The sequence below is a fragment of the Nomia melanderi genome, chromosome 9, assembly GCF_051020985.1.
Source record: "Nomia melanderi isolate GNS246 chromosome 9, iyNomMela1, whole genome shotgun sequence".
In the NCBI taxonomy this organism is placed as follows: Eukaryota; Metazoa; Arthropoda; class Insecta; order Hymenoptera; family Halictidae; genus Nomia; species Nomia melanderi.
Window position 1 is genome coordinate 4,990,340 of NC_135007.1, and position 24,992 is coordinate 5,015,331.

Genomic DNA, 24,992 nt, shown 5'->3' on the forward strand with positions numbered 1-24,992 from the left:
TGTTTTGGAATTCATTGTTTCAATTTATGTAATGATACGATTTTTTCCATTACTTGTTGTCCACTATGTATTCATTTATTTCCAAACTCAGTCGACGACATTAATGGGAAATTCAACCTTCTGGCGAACTAAATGAAACTTCTAATCGTATCAGATGATAATTAAAAGCTTCGTATTTCCTTCATAGTTCCTAACAATTATTTTGCAGTTTGTTGTCCTCGATGCTTGCTATACTTTGCGAGTATTATGAGTTCAATTCTTCTTTTGTAATTCAGTTCTGTTTCTCAGCTTCAATGATTACATGATCAAGAAGTGTTGCCGACGTTTATTGTTCTTGGGAATGGTATACACCAAAATTCGTTGCCCGCGTCAATTGAACTTTTAAGTAGTCAATTTCGTGTGCCAATTGTACGAATCGAGTTTATTGAACGCAACTGCCTTTAACATTAAGTTCTTCAATTAATGTAACCTTCCATTTGGAATTGGTGGTTCTATTTAATTGAAATTTTGATACTATTCAATCTCCATTGTCTCTATTCGAACCGTTCATGTATTGAATTGTTTGTTATGTTGTTTCAAAGCATTCTCTTTATTTAACTTCTAAAAATCTCTACCGTCTTGATACTAAACGTACCGACACTTTCTATATTCTAATAGCAACCGTAACTAGTTAAATAACTAGTTATAAAATAAAGGTAAACAAATTAAACGATAAATATTTCTTATTGAAAAGAGATACAAATGAAAAGATAACAATTGAAAAACTGATTAATCGGATAATATAGAGATTGATTTAATATTGGTGGCGTTAACAATCATCAATGACAACGAAAATGACGTACTTAATGCAAAATGCGTTTATCATCAATATATCAACCAGTTGTAAACGCAATTAATACATATTCAATTTCTGTATCTTAATGTTCAACTAAAAAATACCACATATGCACCAAAATCTACATTCTAGCAATAGAAGTAAACATGAAACGAATAAAAAAAACGGAAAAAAGTTTAAAATTCAAAATAAACTTAAATTATACAAAAGAAACAATTAATGCATTGGGTCGTCCCATAAATAATGTTTTTTACATTTCTATTATTTTTAAAAATAAGGATTAACAAAACTTTGTTTAAAGTAAGCATAATATACAGATAGACAATCTATAGATAGTGAAGTTTTAAATTAAAAACAGTTTTGTTTATCTTCATTTTTTAAAATAACAGAAATATATAAAACATTATTCATTTATTCACTTACTATTTACCAAACGCAAGCATACTCCACTATCAGGTTGAAGTAAAAGTTTGACGTTTTCCGTACGTGGTTAACAAAATAATTTGTTGTCCTCGAAACAGATAACATCTGTCTTCAAATTATTGTAACACGTATAAAGGACACTCCTTTTTTCGTTTTTACTTAGTTTTCCTTTATCGAGCGAATAGGTGACACTTTTTGTTTCCTATGAAAAACAGGCATCAAAACTTTCTCATCAACCCAATGCACACCTAACCGAAACAACAACTATCATTCAATGATCCGTGTTCACCAGTTCCTAGATCAAGATTCTCAGATGAGAACAAGAATCAGTTTCTCTCGGGGCGCCGCGTGGCGATTTACACCGAACATTACCAGGAGCAAATGAACCTGTTGCCCGAGAGGATTTAAAGCGTGTTACCCGCTATCCAATAAGAGCAGCTCAACGGGGACGACCCAATAAATTGCAGTTTATCTTCGTTTGTTCGTTGGTTTTGTCATTAAACGAATTTGCGAGTCGACAATACACAACCGTGATTCCTCCGGGAGATTTGTTACGGCGAAGAGATGTTGCGATAATCTTCCTTCTTCCTCCGCCGAAACGGTCCACCGCTCTTCCATCTTCATTCCCTCCAGTGAACCGGTTTCAAACTCGTTTCCGTGACTTCTGGTAATCACTCGAACGACCTTCTCCGGTTATTCGTCGCTGGCCAATGTCGGGTATTTTATTCCAATGCGTAACGCACTGGGAACCATGGGCTTTCCCTGGCCGCTCATTCTTTTCAAGGTCATCAGCCTGTTACCTACAGAAACGATACTACAGGGTAACTATTGATGGACTGAGTGATATCAAACAAAAATAACTGTTGCAAATACGTTTTTTAAACAATTTTCTATTATTCTTTTTGGAAATATAATTAATAGATACTTTTCAGTATTATGTGTGAAAAGCATTCCTCAAATGACCACCATTTTCCTGCTTATAAATATGGGCTCTTTTCATAGTATTTTTCGTGATTTTATGCAAAATTTAAGGTCCTAAACGTCGGATTTCGGATCAAATGTTTTTTTTAAGTTCTTAAATTGTTTGAGGTTTCTTTACCTAAATCCGTTTTTTCAAATAGCCTCGCAAAAAGACGCCTAGGGGCAAATGAGATGAATGCGGAGGCCAAACATTTTCGCCATTTTTAAAAATTATTCGGTATATTCTTTGAATTTTAATAATTAATTTTTCACTGAAATAGAAAAACTCAATGACTTTCACTCGTTGCTGGACATTATGCGGAGCCATTTTAATTTAAAGTAATAATTTAATACTCTACAACCTACAAAGAAAGAAAATAAAAAAGATTGAAAATGAACGAGTTATGACTTTTTCAAAGCCTTCAGTCTTTCAGTGACCATCCTGTATAAATGATGCACCTGAAAAGTGTCTCGATTCTGTTACATCATGCTGTATTTCCGATCGAAACGTGTCCCTCACGTTTTATCTTTGTTCAGTAAATAATGTATAATTGACGCGTTATCTGTCGTGACTCGTCGCCGATGACTGGCGCTTCCGAATAGCTTATACAATTGTAACAAGACTATTGTTATCGAAGGAATGTTTGTTGGTAATGTAAGGAAGTAAGTAATAGTGCAAAATCTAGATTGTGCTGTTGAATATTAATTAATTATGGTGGCCCGCAGTAATTCCATTTGTTTCTGTTGTGGACGGAATAAATTGTAATTTATGTGGAACATATAGAATTTGGATGTTATTAATTTACTTAAATGAATATGTTACTAAGAACAACGAGGAAGAATATCTTTTCTTTTTGGTAAAGTTAGAAAGCTGTATGCTTATAATTACTTTGCGAGGAGACTTCAGTTTTTGGTGTTTAACGCTAAAACTACCGATCAATGAAATTGACTGTTTTGTATTTCCTTATAAAATTTACAAAAACACATTTATCAAAATGTCAATTTGCTTATATATCAGTTTGGGTTTATTAAAACCAATTTATTTGATAACTTCTCAGAAAATTATTTATATTTTTCCAATAATTGTAGAAAACAAGATCTGAGATGGATCGATATGACCTATCTGGTAGTTCTGGTATTGAGTACTTATATTCAGTAAAGTGGTAAAAAGAAATATCTTTTTCACTTAAGTATCTGCTGAATGGTTTACTGCTTCCTTAGAGAGAAACAGAAAATAGGGAACGCCGTAAACTATTGTCTTATGAGTACCTCGTTACTATTTTTCTACGATTACGTACATTAACTTCGAATATATGATCGTTCAATTTATCTTTCACATATTTTTCAATAAAACAGATAAGTTTATAAATCGCCGAACAAATTATCAAGTAATTTTGAACGATTCTGTATGCACCAGCATGATTGATCGTAATAGATCGGCGTCACATATGTGTGACTGTTATGTTCTTCGGTCGTTAACCTTGAGAAGTAAATGAAGTTGCAGTAGCTTATTAGTTAAATGTAAAATGTGTACGTAATACTGGAACCATTACTGACGTCTTTTAACATCTAATGGAGAACTAGAATATGAATATATTTTGATATATGACAAACGATTTCGTAACTAACAAAGTAATAATGACGAATATATTAAAACACAAATCATCGCATACTACTTCTGTAAGTTCTTTTAACAATAAAAATGGTGATTTTTTAAAAATAAATAAAAATAAAGACAGTATCTATAACTTGATTATATTTATCAATGAACATTATCAGTAACATGATAAAAAAACAATACATTAACATGACTTTTTCAATGACACTTGATAAATTCATTTGAATATTCACCCAACTTCTTTCTTATCATCCCAATGAATATATTTATAACTAAAAATATATATGACAGCGAGGAATGGTATGATATTGCAAATGTATTTTTATTATACTAGACATACATAAAAATATATACAAAATTTTAAGTTTGTATGTTCGCTTAATAATTTGAAAGAAAATTTAAAGATTTCACTAAAACGGAATCTCTAAAAGATTTGCATTACTTTTAAGAATAAAAGAACAATGATTAAAGAAATTGGAAAGGTTAATTAATGCTCTAAAACTTCTACTACTTTTGAAAGTATAATAATATTTGATATAAATTAAGTATGGTAGTTAGTACTACTAGTAATGGTAGTTATGTTATAAAAATAACAATAAGTTTGAAAACGTTTATCATTTTTTTAGTTTACATTTGGAATTCGTGCATTTCACACAAATTTGTCTGCGGAAAGATACTCCAATGATAATTCTGTTGCAACATTCAACCCAACTATTGAACTGGCACTGATAACGTGATAATGCAATACCTTCGGGTATTTACATGAATCTGAATGGAATGAATTATTTGAGACATTGGTGTCATCCCATTTCCCCCCTGCCGCTATTCCAGACAAAAACATTTGCATTACTGATCGCGGCTATAAATGATACTGCAAAATTTTACAAATTCATGTTTTCAATGTTTCGGAACAGAATCGTTTCCATTGTTTTGAAAGCGTATCAGACCACGTCAGATAACGTTTACTAATCGTTACGTATAATTAGACTGAATATCTTTACACAGAAATAGATGTTAATGAGTTAATTTATGGAAACTGAAATAAACAAGAACATCTTTCATATTCGTAAACCGATAAGTATCTTATTAAGCGTCTTCAAACATTTTATAATATCGATTTCTGAAATATTAAATATTATAACGATAAATAAGTAGTTAATTATTATTTTGAACTGTAATGTTTATTATGTTTAAGAAGAACTAAATAGATTCTTGTACTTGAACGTAAATATTATTCTTGCTGGTGTCACCACAGTATTTTGAACACATTCTAATAAACTATTAGTATGTCAATATTTTTATATTTATCCAACGAAACAGAAAGGAAAAGTAAAATAGAAACTTTTTTTCCTACTTTGTTCAAGAAAAGTCGGTTTAGTGCTTTGCTAGACTTTATAATTAACTAAAAAAACTATAATTCCTGCTGCAGATATTATTGGCTAGGAAGATATTATTCAATAATTTAGATATTATCGCAGTGATTAATGTAACGGAAGAAGAACGAAAGAAAAAGGATAAGAGACTAAAGATCGAGCGACAGCATATACTCATAGCACAACAATGGCGAACACAATGAGTAATTAGTATCAGAGTTATCCATAGATTTTCCGCGTAGAATTGGCGACCTTGAACGCCAATGCCGATAATTATCGGCCTGACCGGAGTGATTAAAGAACATTACTGTCTTCCGTGAAAATCACAATGTGTACTTTCATAATGGACTTATGAAATTATGCAAAAAGTTTTTGCGTCTGAATAATGATCGACGAATACGTTCATTAATAGTTCCTAATTACCCGAACGTTTCAACTGAACCGTAAAAGTAGAGTGAAAAAAAGGTAGAATTATCGGTTGCCTTGGGTTTGTAGGTGTGTTCAAAGAAATTAATTAATTATGCACATTTTATACCCTTTTTTCGTGTAAAGAAACGCGAGAAACTTGTGCACCTAATGATAATTGGCAACTACTACCTTTAACCTTTTTTTCCGGTCCTACAATATATTAATTATAAATACAAGAATAGGTCAATTAGTATTACAAGGTAATATAAGTAATTAATACCATTTGCAATCATTAAGATGAATAAATGGGTTTTTCATTCTTTAATCTTCTATCTCACTTTCGCTAATACACGATTAACTTGTCAGATTGCAATAAGAATTTGTCACAAAAATATTTGAAAACGTTACTTTTCAAAAGCGACGATTACGAATTCCTATTTTATTAACCAATATTTCATTCGTTATTTAAAACCTGAAATCTTTAAAAAAGAGTTCAATAACAAAGCTTCATTGATTTTACGAACGTTAATCCCATGGATAATGAGTTTAAATTGTTAACATTTCCACAAACTTCGTTTGTATCAAAATTCACCTCGATTCAAATTTTCAGATAAATATTGCAAAGAAAGTGCACTCCAACGCTTGGAACAATTTGCCTTATTAATTTATTATACATTACCTGTCAGGATGTTACAATTGATTCCGCGCCGGCCGTTTCTTGCGAAATTTAAAGCTCACGTGCAAATGGAAAGGAGGAAGAAAAAAAAATCACGATGGTTTATCAGTTTTATTGCCATAGCTTATTCCGAAAATCAGGGACAAACTGAATTTATGAGAGCGAGTTAATTCCAGTGATGAAGTTATCTCCTGCATTGGAGGGACTGTGACTTCCGGTTCGAACCGGAGGATCGCCTTTGCCATACTTCCCGCTCCGCGTTAATAAACGCGCGCGTAGTAAGTACTCGTAAATAACGACGAGATCAATTAATGTCTTCCTCTACGTGAACGTTGCGAAACTTTGCCGTCTGTAATCAAATACAATGTCTTTGACAGATTCCTTTTTTTCCTTACTGAATCCCATTCCTGTGCAACAGAAGAGTATAGATCAAGAATGCTTCAAGCATTTCTAACATGTTCAACGTGTCGACTTATGACTATTTACATAGTAGGATTCACATTCTACGGGCACTGTAAAAAAATAAAGAGATTCCGTTCGTTTGCACTTACTCAACTTGTTAAATAGATATTAACGTTTAATCCAGCACTGTTACGCCGACGTAAGTTCCCGAATGCAATCGCTATCAGTCGCACTTACCTACATCCACATAAGTTCGTAATTCAACTTCGTTTATGCAATAATGTGCACTGACTTCAGGATGCGGTGGGTATTCGAGTTAAAAGCGATCTACGCACTTCATACTCAGCAATTATGTGCGATTAAGCGTAAGTATTTCATCAGCATCAGCTTGACGCTAGAACTGTAACATGAGTTTTTGAAACCCACGGGTTGGCCGTCGAATAATTATTCAAATGACTGGTCTTATCTGTCATATGATCTAATGTCGAAGTTCGTGCGACGCGCGTGTGACTGAACGAAACTTTTACTGGGAACATTGGTTTCACGCGTTTAGCCTGTTAATTGTGTTAACATTAATATTGGCACATACATGCACATTTGATTTTAGTTTAACATTAACGTCCATCGAACGGACATTTCTTTTTTTTAAATATTTTCCATAACTATCTCTGTCCGTCTTCGTATCGTTCGATTCGTGTCAATTTGAACAAAATAAACTGTAGTCAAATGGAAACTAAAATCATCTTTGTCTGCTCTCAAAAAAATTCGGTCCTGAACAGATTAAGATGACATATATACTCATCGAATGGTTAATATCTAACAATGTTCTCGATTTATTCTGTGGCGCCGTACGAGAAACAAGAACAGGTGCACGTTTATCTGGTGATTCTCTTTCCTTCAAGGGTATCAAGTTTCTGCGGAAACGTAAGTATCTTTGCCGCATGGAATTTCCGAGTCTCCGTATTCGGTGTCTCTAATGGAATCCATTACTCATTGCGATCGATCGACGGGGGTTGCTTTGTTCGCGGGATTCGAAAGCTATTAATCGATGGTAATCGAACGAATTGGGTCAATCTTGTTTTGCGAAAATTTGTAAAGCACTTGTTGATTCGTGCCTTACACGAGCTCACGCGTAAACGTTCGATGCTAGAACTTCCGAGTGTCAACTAACAATCTCGAAGTGCTGCAATGTGTTTCAGTTAATCTTCGAATAATTGCTCATTAAATTTGTGGAGAGCACTGCATAATAATTAGATTGCGAACACATATTTGTGTACGGGTTGTCTTGTAATTGATGGTACAATCTAAAGGAGGTACACTCTATGAAGAGAGTTAAGTTAAAAATTTAAATTACAATTTCTTCGTTTCATCTATCTTGTTTAAGAAGATTGGGTTTGTTCATTTTTGGAGTACACACGTGAATATTTGACTAAGTTGATTTAGACCGAATATAAGCCTGTGGATATTATTTTATGTGAAAAAATAAGTAAAAAGTTTATTATAAATTGTATAAAATTTGATGGATTTAAATATGGTTTGAACATTGAAATTTGTCTTTGGCTGGCGAACTGGTGCTTTGACTCTGTAACAGATTATCCACCTCCACCGTTACGACATTTAATTTGTTACTAAAGAAAGAAACTGTGAATAAGATCTTTTGTTCTAAAAATACGAAAGAATAGTTGATCTATAAACATTGAATGGAAAAGTGTAAAGAATATTTGTTTACATTCATGATGTATAATTGCAATTACATGTGAAGTATTTTAATCGTTATCCAGAAATGTGTAGTAGCTACAGCCCTTATTTATGTAATCCTCATTAATTCGGTTCACAGATTAATCACTAGATATTGATGACTGGAATGTGTGATTATTTCCTCATATGAATTAATTCAGTGAGATAGAGTATGTAGTGTTAAATTCTAAGTGTATTTGTAAACTTTTGTCCATAAATTTTGTCACATCTATGTAAAATTATTCATTCTAATTTTATTATAATGAACATTATATCGTTACATAACAGACTAATTTTAATCCGACTATTAAGAGTTCAAACGATATAAAAGGCTATTAGTATTGTCAGTAATGTTTATGATTAGCACCTTATTAAAATGGTTGAAACCAGTTATACGCACATAAATTGTAAGTGACACTCACAAAAAATGAAAGCATTATAAACTTATTCATGAAAATGAATGTACAAGTTTACAAAGGTATATAAAATTTAAAATTACTGAAATATGTGACTACATTGTTAATAATAAAATAATTTCACCTCTGTGTATTCAAAATGTTTTCTTGTGTCTCCATTCTAAAGCACTCAGAAATTTATTATCAATACATTAATCATTCATTTCGACGAATGAAGAATAATCATAGTTGCTTTACATACAATTCTTATATTCTCAATCCTGGCGGAAATACAAATAGAAATCATGTCTCATCGAAGTAATAACTAGACCGCAATCTTTTGTCCATGTACTGCAAGTACGAATTCGCAAAATACACGAAACCATTTACATTAACAACATTAATAACGCTTTCACTTCATCTTCAGTAGAAAAAACTTCTTACATAGTGAGATAAATTTTACTTTATATTCATTCTTATGAAAAATATGATCATTAACAAGTAAAATTCCTGAGTGCATAACATTTAACCCCTTGTCTTATTATTCATTGGTCATTAAGCTTACAAGAGTTACATAACTTTCAATGATATTCCAACAAAATACAAATTATACATCGTCGAAGTAACTTTTTTAATTATACCACTAAATGAAACATATTTTCCAAAACTCGAATATTCATAATATTAACGCTGTTATTCCATCTATATTCCATCTATATTAATGCTAAAACTACCTTACCAATCAAAATGACTGGTTTTGGTTTTTTTGTTTCGCAATTATTGTTATCTTCAAAGTTATCTTAAAAAAAATTAGTAGTTTCACTTGAATACTATAATAAATGTCTGATGAAACCAAGAACAAGCTATTTTTACAATCTGTATGGATTACATATCAATCATACTAACTGTTCATTAGTTCCAATGTCAATTAACTTCACAAAATCCTTACAAGTTCATTCAATGTCACAGAACGAAGCGTTAACAAATCATTTTCACAATCACAACACTTTTCCCACGAAAGATCCACCTTAAGGGAACAACTACAAGAAACAACCCAATTCCAAGTGTCCAAACGCTCACGGTGCATTCTCACTGAAATTGAGCCGCAGGCTGATCTGACATCAAACACTGGCCCCGAGTGCACTCACCTCGGTGTCAGGCCTTTCGTGACGCAGGAACAAAAGTCCCCAACGAAAACGATGGGAAAAGAAAAGCAGGATCGAGAGACGCGACGTGGCGCGTCATGAGGAAACCCGTGGTGGCGAGGTGGGGTTTCGCTCCGCGAGATTCCCCGTCCGCGGAGTTCTCCAGTGACGTCACGCGGACGATCCTCGGGGCCCCAAACGCGTCGTCCAATGGCGGCGCTGCGCGGCTGGTGGGGCACCGCTTTCGTCTGCACGCGCTATAAAGCCTCACTAATTGCCCACGCCGCGAACAGTCCGTGCGTGCCCCTTTTTAAACGACGATGTAGTGGCGGCGTCCCGAAAAATTCCCGGGGATCTCGTGCGTACACGTCGGCCAAGATCATTGTCACGATCGTGATCGGTACACGTGTTTCGTGCCGCAGCCACACGAGACAGGAGTCGCTCGTCCGTTCGTCGGTGAAACCGGATTTCTCGGTATCTTCGGAGTTACCTGCAGCTCGCTACGCAGGGGATCTTCGTTCTTTCGCGGCCGAATTCTCGAATTTTCTCGGCGAACCTGTCGATCAATCGGAGTGAAAGAGTATCTTTGTGCGCTCACCCGGATTTTTATCATTCTTCCCTCGTTTCGTCAGCTTCCACGAACCAGCTGATCCCGGAGCCGGGATTATCGTGACGTGAATCGGAACACTGAGAAGGTAAATCAAGGATACGAACGTGATATTGACGTGCATTCGTTTTCTTGGATTTTGATCCCTCGTACAAAGTAGTGTTTCATATATAATGGGAGCATACCTTTTGCACGCTCGTTGGAAACACTGAATCAGTTGTTGCGATTTAATAGGCACGCGGCGTGGTGTTTCAGAGGTAATTTTAGTCTGCTGATTGCGAAGTGTATGGTTTGTTATCGGTATTCTTTTCTAACGCCTTTTTAACTGGAATCCTGTTACTGAGATTTTTTCACATGCAAGCTAATCGATTAGGAGTTTGCTCATTTTTCCTTGCTTCGGTGCATTATTCAAAGTATGCTTTAGATGTTGATGACTGAATCTAGATAACGCGACTATTAGGCACGTTCCGGTAGCTGAAGTGTTGAAGTATCTATTTCTTAACCCTCCGCTGGTAGTATGAGTTTTTATTTATGTAGCTGGGAATACGAACCTTTTATGTCTTGATTTTTCATTGCTGAGAGTTTTGTGGAAGTTTGACAGAGTTTTAAGATACTTATTATAGTTCCTAGTTTAATATATAAATAATATGTTAACTAGATTTTCATATGATTTTGCAATAAATATTGAAAATCTTGGTGAAGTTATGAAGAGATAAGATCTTCGACACGGTGAGATAAGATCTGTAATAAATCTTCGATTATAGATTTAAACTTTAGTAATGTTATATTCTTTCTAAATGATAAATGCAAATGAAATACAAATGGAAACTATATAATTGCACCACTGTTGAATGCGTCATTGATAGTGCATCTGTATTTTCCCTTCAATGATAACAAACCTGAAAGTTTTCTATATTTAAGGTATATGTGAATGAACATTGCAAATTAAATTATCAATTTGCATTATAATCTATGATCTTACAGATTTTATTTAATGATGTTTCCCGAGCTGATTTGTTTTTTCATTGCTGCGATTACCGTTGCATTTGAAAAATTCATTACAAAACCCTCGTGTTAATCATTTTTTAAAACACTATCAAATATTTGCTCATATAGAAAGCATCAATATACTTTGGTAGTTTCGCTAAAGTGAAATGAAATATCTTTTGGATCTATTAAAGTAAATGGTTTCAAACGACGCACTTATTATTGTATAAAAATAATATCATAAACTCTACAAAAAAATACAATAAATTCAAATAAAATAATAGGCATTTATAAATCGATTCACATATGGATACAGAAAAGCGACGAAACCTTCTCATTGAACCAATAATTTAATGAAAACCACTGTAGAGAAAGTGTACTATCGTTTAATTTCCTTTTTGTTAAAATAAAAGGAAATAATTTATAACGACGTGAAATTGAATAGAAAAAGAAACAGTAAATGAGAACTGCGATAAAGTTCATTGATGATCGGTGGAAAGATCGTAATCGATGCTTGGTAAAAGGTAGAAAGGTAGAGCCCGAAGCTGAGACAATTCCTACCGATTTCATGGGCAACAGTGCGTCACAAGTACCGAGTTTCCACTCCTCTGTATTCTTTTTCCACCGCGTTTTCGAAACTGTCAACCGCTGGCACGCGACACGGTGCAGGTGAAAATGGACTATGTGAATGCGATTGATGATCCACTTTTCATCGCGGCACTATTATTGCTCGTCGCTAACTGGGTTCGCGGAGTGCGTGTTGGTGGTTGTCTATACAATATATCTTGAAATACGTGGGAAATACTGTAGAGATGAATTCTGGATGCAAACATGGTAAAACAATTTCACACAAACAAACACTGGGTGTTATCTTGTTTTCTGGATATAATTTGCTTAGTTTTTACAATAATCTTTCACATGCATAAATGCAGCATAGGTATACATTGATATACTCTTTATTTGCAGCTATAAGATAATTACAACTGAAAAAGAAACAGTTCCTATTCATTTCTCATTTAACATAATCTATGCACATTATTTTTCAAAACTTTAAAATACTGTTTAGAAAAGAGATAAGTTTTAATACAATTAATATAGAAACAAATTTCATTTTTATACTGATCAGCTAGTCGTACAAAATTGAAAAACCTTTACAAATATATTTGTAACTTTTATTTGTGCTCAACGTGTAGGAACATTTTGTTTAAATACTTTACGACATTGTATTACTACTAGACTTATGGACATTTATCGTTGTTATGTACACGCGAACTTAGAGTTGAATTTCGTAAGTGGCTCCGTATTTAGTGGAATTTCTATTTTTTCATCCGGCACCGTTTCGTCTTCGACAGTGAACAAATCTGTCTTTGCAAGGGGGTGTAGAGCTTATATATTAAAAAAGCTGGTAGTGAGGCAGTCGACACAATCCTCAAGACTATCTGCGACAACGACGCTTGACGTGCTGTTGACTCGAGTACTTCGGTTACCTGAACATTCGACAACTAGTTGACTTGACGCCTCGAGCAATAAAGTAATTAACGGATATCCCGTTCTCGCGTGTTAACACTTATACAGTTTATTCTATCGCTTTTAACACTAAGTTTGCGGAACATGTCAATTTGACGCACATCGAATTTTATAAAGATTATTTCTTAAATTTGTATGTCGATTTTTATTGATGCAGTTATACGAATACGTATTCCGATTATCTATTTGTAAACCCCTAATTTCTGAGATCTGAATAAACAGACATCAATTGTTCTAGAAAGAATAGAAGACTATACAATAAATGTCTATTTTGGTTTTGGAAATTAGACGTTTAAAAGTATACAATTAGGACACATATTTGCGTATTTCCATCAATCAAAATTTACCCAAACTTAAGAGTTAAATTCGGCACGTCTAGTGTTATAAGACAGTACAAGATATTAAATTTTTATTAAACACTATATTTCTATAAAGTGCAAATTAACACTAAAACTACCAGACAGGTCACAATGACCCGTTACTGACTTCTTCTTTTTACAATTACGGAAAAGATAACAGATGTTTCTGTGAGAAATTATCAAAGAAATTGATTCATCAATACGCAAGTTGAATTGTAAATGAATAAAGGTCTCAATAAATGCATTCTTGTAGTTTCTATAAAGGAATTTCAAAAGGTCAATTTAACTGCTCGGTAGTTTTAGTGTTAAATATACCTATTTTATGTAGTTGTTCTGAATCATACCTGTAATATCGTCCACCTAGTACATATTATATATCGTGTGCGTTGATGAATCTGAAAGGTGATCGGTTTCAAGATCGCGAGGGAGAAGAGACACAGAAACGTGGAAAATCGTATGCAAAATCATGGATCTGTGCTGCAACCTTTCCATTAATTATTGTTTCTTCGAGATAGTGCCGCTCAAGGTGTTGAGTTTTGTGTAACCAGTTGCTGAAGGTATACCAGTTGGCGTATGTACGCGCGTCAACGAGTTTTATAGTTGGAACGGAAGTAAATGATTCGATCGATACGTGACACGTTTATTCTCTGTTTGAAAAGCGTTTCTTTTCTTTTAGTTTTAAGTGGCAAAGGATACAATGTGCTGATACTGACTCTGATTAACTTCAGTTGTACAATCGATAAATTTGAACATAATCCCACTGATAATTCCCACGGAATCTGTTATGGTTTGATTTAGGTTCCGATAAATTATTAACGAACAAAGCACTACATCGGTTACTTATCAACTTTACAAGTAGATCTTTGATATTAATAATTCTCGATGACGAGTCGTAAATCAATTGTAGTAGTTGTTGATTATAACATCTTGCGCAATCATTAATTAGGTATTATACATTCTTTTCGGATTTAGATTTTAATACTTTCTTAAGTAGGTTATCAATGCTACCTTATCATGATAAGCAATTCTTATATATAACGATTGATAGATGAATGATTACTGTTCAGTTTGGTTGAGAGAGATTTGAGGTTTTGGTATAAACTGCTGGATTTTAATTGCAATGCCTGATTAAGAATACGAGAACTATTCGTTTGATTGAAACCTGTTGAAATTTTGATAATTTCACCTGGAAAGTGAATTTCAAGGTAACTGCAACTTTTATTTCTTGTTAACTGGTAATAAATCAATTTCAAAGAAATATAATTTCCGAATAAATATTCACTTTCATGTTTGTTCTGTCTTGAATGAAGTTTCCTTCATTCTGTAATTTATGTGTTAGTTCAGCAACATGTAGAAAGCAAAACTTACGATACAAGCTGAACGTTTAATACATTAATTATTATGAAAAGAAGCGTCATTTTGATTTCTTATCGCAATGGGTATTTGTCTTCATCATTTTTGAAATTAATATTCATTAAGCTTTAACAATCACAGGCTGTCAATAAGAATATACCTACATTATTACTTGTGAAAGAAACATGCAACGTCAATTTACATTGTTTCAATATCAATGAAAATTCTATTATGTACCTATTCATCATATTTCGTAATTTTTTTCAGGTATATTTAATTGCTATCGTTTCTCAGTGAATTTAATGTTTTATCTGAACCGACACACACCATTACACTGTACTGAAAAAGTGTGCCCGTCGCGACAATGGAACTAAAATTGCATATTTAGATTTAACGATCATTTAATCACGCAACAAAAGGTCGTAAATAAAGTCTGTCGAGTATTACTTTAATTTTTTCCAATTATCGTATTTGTCTTCTCATAAATTATATTTTGTTTTTTGAATAATCATTTTTAGAATTAAGCTTGTCGTAATACTTATATTATTATACATCCAACTGGATGATTAAAGCTTATCATTTCGTAGACAATCATCAGAGGACAAATGACGAAAACTTCTATTTTTGTCCTGCAGTAAATAAAAGATTCTTCTGTCTCCAAATCTGATTAAATAAAAATAAAATTTTCACCAAACAGACATATCTTTATGGATATAAACAAGTAAAATATGAAATTTATATTTATTACATTTTTAATAAAATCTTAAATATAAAATTTCGGCTCTGTGTAGTGTATAAAATGCCAACCAGACATATGTTAACATAATAAGCCATGTTGCATTCATTTCGAGGTTGAATTTTCAGAACATCAACGTAAATAATCTTTATGTGTTTCAAATCTTTCACATAATTGTCACATGTATATTTTAGAAGTTAAAGTTCGCAGTTATTTAAAAGAAAAGCATATATATGTAAGTATGTACTTTCATTATCATTTTTTTAAATTAATTCATCAGTATATGTTACACATTTAATACATGCACATGTTTTTTAATGTTTTGTCCATACCGATAAATAATAATTTTGAGGACCAATAAAAAATTTTTGTGCAAATGTAAATGTCAAAATGGATACACTGAAATCACTTTAACTTTTTAAAGGATAAATGAACAGCAATATATAGGTTTACTCCTGAACTGATTACTAATTCTGATACTATTTAATTCATAAAGCATTAATATTGCTGTTACCTAAACAGTGTATTTTCAAAGAATAAAGACGATCGATATTAATCTAACAAAATTTCCACAAAAAATTGATTGATATATTGAATCGTATACCTTCGGATGTGTTCAACATTCTTTTTAGATTATTAGTTTCACAAGCAGTGAAATAATAATTGCATTTCAATTGACTGACTTTTTATTCAATACAAACATTGCACATTTGAAATAATTCATTGTTAAATTCTTAAAATTAGAACATATTCTTGCTTGCAACCAAAAGTGTTTATGTTTCAGCCTAATACTTCTGTAACGAAACATGTTCACTACCAACTGTGCATAGAGAAAATATAAATAACGCTGTAGATATCATTATTTCAAATGACAAGATACGAGGTTAGACTCAAAAAATCAATAACTCTTTCTAGTTCCATTCTTTTCATGTTTTAGTTAGAATATTTGTCAGGTTTAATAGAACTTTGAAAATGAAGGGATTGTTACCGAAACAAACGGTGGTAGGGAACGTGTTAAAGACAAAGGTTGGCTTTGGGATCAAATTCATCCTCGAAATGCACGAGAGTGAAAGACACTGTTACGTTGTCGTAACACACAGAAGGGTTTCCATGAAAACGGTTGGATTCTTGTCTCGATCGGAGAATGACATACAGCGAGATGTTAGTGTAGAAGAAACACTTTATTCTAACCACACAGATTTTTTAGGATTTCTGTTCATAGTTCAGTTTCGCGACGTTTGTGAAAGTAGCGCGTTTGTAGAATTATGTCTTTCGAGAGGTTTCGTAACATTGTGTTCGGTTCTCGTAGCGTCATATTTTATGTAAACTTGGGTTTTTTATGATTGCTCAGTTGCATTTTTAGGTGGAGGAAAGTTGTGTTTTATCATTGGTCACAGGTGTGTCTATTTTGCGTCTTAGAGTGGGAAATTATCAAAAGTCTAGGTTCGTTTCGTCATCGTCGTGATTTAGAACTCTTTGTTTGGTCTTTACGGTTACGGGTTTTTACGGTTGCAGCTTGTCCCTGCGTCACATGTGGCGTCCAAATGTTTTACGATGACCATCATAAAAATGAGAAAGATTTCGGAGTGCTCGCGCACCTGGTCTGTAATTATGAAAGTATCCTAAGTCGCTTCGCTGTCGATTAGTTTATGGTTTGAAATGAGTAAGTCGGACGTAACAGGCATATTAACGGGTTCAAATTTTACGTCGTGGATAAAGAAGAACCCGAGACGAATGTATCTCGGCGACGAACCAGAGAAGTCCATCACCTTCCCTTTCACGGTGCAGCGTCGTCGCACGTGCGTCGTCATGGGACACGCGGAACGTGTACTTTATGCAAATATTTACCGACTCCGTAGAAAATGGGAGTTATGTCATGGTCCCGTCGTTTCCTGCAATGCTATTATTATTCCTTTCTTTTCCTTTGTATCTAATTCGCGTGGCAAGCCAGACACAGCCGTAATAAACACCGAGATCACGAATTGTTTTATAATAGAATAATGAATCAATTTTTATTTAACAGGTTCAATGCCACGTGTACCACATATGGTACACGCCAATGTTTGTAAGAAAATACTTTTGAAAGATACATGGTCACGGACACGTTGCACAGTAGCGAAAATGTAGAGAAACGACATCAAAATATATAACAATTACCAAAAACTTGAATGTAACTTGATTTTTTAAATGAAATATTAATACAGTTTAGAAGCAAAATATAATCAAAATTTCCGATGACACGGAATGTGTTAACTAAAACAGTAAGTAAATGCGTCTGTTCGGTACAATGGATTATAATGTGTAATAATTTTCATTCACTTGTTTTATAAATATTGTAATGGAGATTCGGATGCGTTTTTCTTTTTAATTGATTATAGTTTTATCCAGTCGAGTCCATAGATGACTGTCATTACCAATTCTATTCTTAATACGAGTAACAAGGGAACAACCTTGCGGTTGAACTTTTTTTCTCTTCCACAAACAACCATGAACCGTTCCTCGAAACAGTTTTTAGGAAACATTAATTAATTCATCGATGAACTTGGTCGAACGAATGTTTGTCGGTTCGTTACAACGTTTTGCTTTAATTGCTCTAATACCACGCTAATACCACGTAACTTCTGTAAAATTACCACCGTGTCAGTATCAACTAAAAAGTGCAACCGCTTCCGTGCTCTTTGCGAATAAGAACAAGAGTGCAGAAAAGATTTCTCTTGAATGTAAAAAGAGAGTTCGTAGAGGACAAAGGTGAACGAAAAAAAGCGGTTAGTTATCATCGAGTTAGAAACTCAGTTATCGAAAACACCAGTCTTGTTTTTCGTTTCTTGCCCAGAGAAGTATTAACTTATTAACTATGGAATTTAATTTTAAAAATCTCTGATAATGCTCGCAATGAAATCAAATAACGATGTGTATACTCGTCACACGCAGATCAAATGCACCTATAATATATTCTAACGAAAAACTAAAGCGAAATGAAGAAGAATTACATGTTTATCTGAAAAAATAAATAATTGATCGTTGATGTAGTTAGTATCATTTTGATTCTAAGATGACGTATATACTCGTCGAGCGCAGTTAACTGGTTAAGTCAGCTTTCGTAGTAATGATCTCGTGAATTCCGACAATTATAAAACCGCCAAGATTGTTTTTCCTCGACTCATTGACTATCGAACGATCGATCGATTTCAGACACTACATTTTCTTGTATCGCGATGCTTATTAATCATGCAAGAAAACAATTGCAAATTGACGAGATTAAATCTGACCATTCTCATACGTGATTCATTAATTTTCTCGTCATAGGAACTATCAAGATCCTCATGTTGCACTTAGATTCTATTAATAGGATCACGTACGGTGTTGATTTATTGATGCAATATAAGCTTCGTAAAAATCGGATATCTCACTTGAAGAGAGACGAAAGACGAGGTTCAGATACGTATCGAGTTACCTTTCGAATTCGAGTTAACTTTGGCATTGATCACGCGCAAACTGCGAGAAAGATATTCTACACGCTTAATTATCATTTCCGCCACGTCGATTCTGTTCTCTCAATGACAATTTTTTTTTCGAGCGGATTTACCGTGGCGTTACTCACCTTCACCTTTCTAAACCCCTTTACACCACTCGCATGGAATGAAAATCAGAGTTCATTTGCCATTTTGCAGAATAAAATTCATGATTAGAATCGCGAGAAAGAAATGGTTGACATTTACATCCCAGAAGCGTTACAATGCGTCGCATAATATGTATTACCGTGGAAGTGTAGCAATTTACAATAATAAATGTTAACATTCATCACAGTGATTAATGCAAATATTCCAATATCCATTTTCATTCCATACACTATGTTATGTACGTTTGTTCTATTTATCTTCAATTCATTTTCAGTTACTTCAATCATCTCGCATCAGTCTTTCATAATATATCAAAACAAACGTGACTATCCAATTTCCATAAGAAACCAACCATCCGATTTTACCTTTACCAATAAAACTACCAGATGGATCAAAATGGCCCATTCGTGATTCTTTCTTCTTGCGATTATTCAAAGGACAACAGATGTTTTTCCGAGAAATTATTAAAGAAATTAGTGTAGCCATACATAAACTGAATTGTAAATCAATTAAAGTTTCAGTAGATACACTCTTGGAGTTTCTATAGACGAATTTCAAAACGTCAGTTTAACAACTCAGTAGTATCAGTGTAAAAATCGTTCTTCTCGACGTTACTAAACCGTACATCTATTTCCTTGCAATACGAGTTCATCCGTTCTTCAATCATGGTCGGAGAAAAATCTTATTGTTCGGCAGCAATTATCATATAATTGCATTTTTCTTCTGTCGCGATCGACACCGACCTCGGATGCAGATAAACCTGGAAAATATGTTAAAACATTAAAGCGCCGTGCATTGTATCTCTACTCAAACAATGTCGACGGTTTCTTCGTTGTTTTTTTTGTAACCGACTGCTCGCCATGAACTTAATTCGGCGCTGCGTGTAATTTCAATGTGGTAATCGAGCCTCCTTAATTTCCAGAGATCGAGATAATGACAGTCATGGTAGAGTCCATGAAAGTCGAGGAGGGCGAACGTCCGAAGATCGCAGCCTTCGACGACATCCTCCCGTACGTCGGTGAGGCTAGTCGATACCAATGGTTCCTCTTCATCCTGCTTCTACCCTTTACCTTCGTCTACGCGTTCCTGTATTTCACGCAGTTCTTCATCACGCTGCTGCCTGCCGAGCACTGGTGCACCGTGCCCGAACTCGACAACTGGAATCTCACCGATCATGAAAAGTAAGTGGAAAATTATTTGTTTTACTTTTTTCGAGATAATTTATTAGGTCGTGTAATATAAAATGTTGGATTTGATGTTCTAAAAGATGTTTGTTCAATGAAAATATGCTCTATTCGATTCGACACTTCTATCGACGTGTTTTAACCCTTTGCACTCGAGAGGTGACTCACAATCACCATTTGATTTGATATAGCAGAATTATGAAATTTAATGTTCAATATTATATTGTATATAGTGTAATTAAACTAAAACTCGAAAAATGTTCGAGTGCAAAGGGTTAATGAATATATTCCTTTTTTGAGAAGTTCTGAATGTTTAGAATTAATAAATTCTAAGGATATTGTTATAAATTACTGTTTCAAGTTTACCGCATGATTCATTTTGCAAAGAAACATCACAACATCGAAATTTCGCAAATCAGCGTTGCACTGTTCTTTCATTCCAAGTATTGGCACAAATGCTTACTTTATATTTTCAAATAAATATGTATTCATTTCTCATTTTGCTTTAGCTTCTTATCTCAATGTATAATAGGTGTATTTGTCCTGCGAGCACTAAAATACTCTGAACGTAAATACTATAACTCTAAACGTACTCTTAGAGTTAGTACATTTGTCAGCAAATCGTTTTCAAATCGAACGAAAAAAATATGTAGTCTGATTAGTACCAGCATATCTAGATTGGTTCCACACGCGATTCTTTAACCTTTTCGCATAGTGCAGTTTAATATGTTCCAAAATACTTTTAATTTGTATAATAAAATTTAATCTGCAATAGTATCTATTGTTTAGAAAATTTAGTTATAAACTATTTAAATACTAGTAATGTAGACATATTACAACGTAAAGTTTATTATAGTTTATTTTCATTCACTTACAATTTAAGAATATTTATTTCATATTAACATTTAATTCATTTATTCTATTTTAGTATATGCATCGAATGCAACGGCATGTTTCATGTATTTCTGATTTTCTAATATTTAATCATTTTACTTTATCTTCACATTTTCGTAAAAAGTGTTAGACGGACATTATATTTAATTGAATATAGCATATAATTTCCAAAAGTCTGTAGCGGAATACTGCAATACTGTTTTGCTATTTGTAAGTATACGAGTATAAGAAATATTACATCGTAATATAATTATAGTCATACTTACAGTCATTTGCACTTCAAAGTTTTAACAAATACTAAAAGCATCACGAATGAATATAAAAATATTTTTTTTATAAAACGTATTCCGCTAAAGAATTTGAGATGACATAGGATTACATTTTTCTCGTCGCGAAAGTGTTAATAACGTTTCGTTCTAATATGTACGCATAACAAAGATTATTCATACTTGCGACTATAAAGGTGCTTGCTAGATTTCGTATTTTCATGAAATATTCGTTGAATCTATCTATACATACGCGACATTCTTTAAAAGTTTTAAAATTTACAATTACTTGCGGAAGTATTACAGTTATGCAAATCGCAGAGATAGAAGAAAGTTTATTTTTGAGACACAAACAATCAAAAGTGATAAATTGCAGTTCACACAGATTAAAGTTAATTCCTTCGCAACACCTTTATTTGCTAATGCATTTTTTTGCAAACAGATAAGCTACGTGAGGTAAACTTTTCCATTGTTATAGCATTGTTTAATTTCGTATGATAACGTGTCGCGACTAGGCTTGCTTCTTCGTGAACATATTGTATTATTATTAAACTGCTGGATTTAGTAGTAATTTTTAATCAATGCGAATGAACAGTCGATAGAAACTTATTTTACTTTGCGTCGTGTGTTTTGGAGAAAAGGCGTTATATTTAATTATTTATTTCCCTGTTGTATACTAGTATATTCCTGAAAAAAGTGTTATAAACGATATATAAAATATATATCGTATTTTTTTATCTTAGATATTCTATAATTGCACGCAGTCTAGAAGTATAATATTAATTCAGCAGTGAATTATTTAATAACAAAACCATTTACATATACAGTATTCATTAGACATTCCTTTGTCAATTTCACTTTCTCTGCAACTTTCTTCAAGAACGTACACAGCATCACAAGCATTCTATAAAACAAGTGAACACAGACTGAATAAACTATTTCACGTTTTACCATAAGATTTTACAAAGCCTAAAGAAATATGAAGTTGTCTAATGGATTTATTAGACCGAACTTCATTAGAGCGTTGATTTTATCGTACTCAATCCATTTAAATGATTTACGGGTCATTAAAAGCGTCATAATTGAAATTAGCAGTAAGTCAAATCAACATCAGCTATGCAAGTGATCAGGCTTTCTCGATTTTTTGCAAGTCAGCTGTTGTAATTTAACTCTGAGGAAAAGGAAAAAGTGAATCGACTCGGAGCCATAAAGTTGTGTTAATGAGTCACATTATTACGTCCTCATTAACGATGTGACACGGTTAAACCGCGGTTCGTTCACGAAACTCATGATGCAATCGAGATGTAAGAAGACCAGGAAAACTGTGTTTCGTGTTTTCCACTGACTCACGATGCAGAAAAGCGCGGGAATGTTTGTTACTTCGACCGACGCTACGCTGAAAACCTGTTTGGTCGCCGACCTCCACCCGGCAGATTCTAGACTTCTGCGAACTGATCGGACAGGAAATTCTTTCCTATTCTTGGCGCCGTGACCTCGAGTATCGGAAACAAACACGCCGAAATGCGAAATCAACAAATCAGTTTTTTAATATGACAAATTTATTTGTCAAATACGATGTGATTCGTTAATGGCAATTTCAGTCTTCGTACTAAATGGACAGTAATTTTTTATCGCAACGAATTTTTATTGTCCATTATGCTTCATATTATAAAGGTTATTGATTTTAACTCCAGCACCTAAATTATTTCTGCTATTATTGAAAGTAAGAAAGAATTACTAAATACTAAATACTATTTAGTCAGTTCTCTTTACTTTCAATAATAGCAGAAATAATTTAGGTGCTCGAGCTAAAATTAACATCTTGTGTAAACAAAATTAGCAGAGGATAAAGTACAGCGATGAGTCCATCTTTTAAAACGATACATTTTTTTCATAACAAATTAAGTCAGTTTTGATTGATGTAATTATTGTGAATACACATTATAATTCTGTGTTCTTGAAACACTAATTTCCGCGATCTATATAAACAAATATATGGTTTTCTAGGAACGATAGAGTAAAGTATAGAAAAATATCCGTAAATCTAGTGTTAATATTGTATAGAGAAAAATAGCAAAGAAAATTATACTTTATTTTATAAGATACAAATAATAATTGATTCAAGCTTTATTTCAATAGCTTTAATAGTTTTGTCGCAAGACATTCTCAAAAATAACTTATTTTGGCTTTCTAAAAGTGAGAAAACATATAACGTAATATGAAATTCTTACTGATTAAAATGAAATACTTGTGAATAGAATTTCTTGCTTGTCTACATCGTTTTTGAAATTTAATTAAGACGCTTATATTTAATTAGAACGAGGCAAATTAAAATTTCAGAAAATGTTATATTTTATTCTATTATATTGCGAAGAAAATTATGAAATTTCACATTTTCACTAATACTTACTATTAGAAAATTTGAATTATCTCTTCTTTCATCTACAGTATAAAATTACTTCAATAAGAAAAATAGTGAATTACTTATTATTCACAGTAATGACTAATACACCTTTCAAAGTGCTTATTTCTGCAATTGTTTCAACTTATGGGCATTTCGTTTATTAATAGGAAAATTTCATTATTTTTCTTATTTCATAACAAAAATAAAGTTGAACTTAAAATAACAGTAAAAAAAATCGTAATAAAATTTGTACTGATGATTGTTGAGTTTTTTTGGAGATCGAAAATTTAATAAACTGTAATGTTACATTATTGTAAAATTCCTGTACTGAACTGTACATTACTGAGATTTGACCAATAAACGTGCCACGCGATAAAACGTAACGTCAGATGGAGTATCGGATCCAACAACAAACATCAGAGAAAATACTTTCCCCGTGCGTTTTTGGACCAAATGTGCGTACACAGGCAACAGTCTTAAAAATTGTTGTCAAACAAGTCTTATCTTCGTGAGAAAATTTCCGAAGATTTTTAATCTAGATGACGGTGTTATTCAATGCAAGTTTTATAGAAAGAATGGCGAAAACTGATTACTTTTCTTTCGAAAAAAGAGAAGATGTCTGATAAGCCTAACGATACTTCAAAATTCATAACATCTATTTTACACACTTTTAACAGTACAATCATGAAATCGAATTAATATTTTAGTTCGTATTCAATTTTATTTTTCTCATATTTGCTTGGACCTTTATTTCCCTTCGGACGTCGAATTTTGATTCGATTTGTCGCAGTCACGGTTGACTTGTTGTTCCACCAACGCAAATGTCCATCGCCTTCGGTTTTCATTCTGTTTTTGCTGTCAGCGACCGTCATGCTTCTATCTTTTTTATTCGTTGGACGCGGACGAGGCACCCGGCATTTTTATTAAACCTGTTTTTCGTTGTGCAGACATCATTTTCCATGTAACTCCACTGTGTTTTCGTAACTATCGTTCATTTGTTAGTTCGTTTTCTTTTAAAAGCGCATTTATTTTCTGATAAAAAACAAAATCATCGCACCTTACACATTAACATGATGACTGCCG

The 24,992-nt window shown here is 33.2% G+C and overlaps 1 protein-coding gene across 2 annotated transcripts in view; it reads left to right on the forward strand.

Moving 5' to 3' along the window:
* LOC116431275 (carcinine transporter) overlaps window positions 1–24,992 on the forward strand; it is a 70,832-nt gene that overhangs the window by 32,154 nt on the left and 13,686 nt on the right. The window contains exons 1-2 of one of the 2 annotated variants that reach the window (XM_031986440.2): window positions 10,260–10,667; window positions 20,084–20,342. In XM_031986440.2, coding sequence (XP_031842300.1) covers window positions 20,095–20,342 — 248 coding nt within the window. In that variant the 5' untranslated portion in view covers window positions 10,260–10,667; window positions 20,084–20,094. Of the gene's footprint in view, window positions 1–10,259; window positions 10,668–20,083; window positions 20,343–24,992 lie in introns of those variants that run through there. The other variant, XM_031986441.2, reaches the window with a different exon arrangement.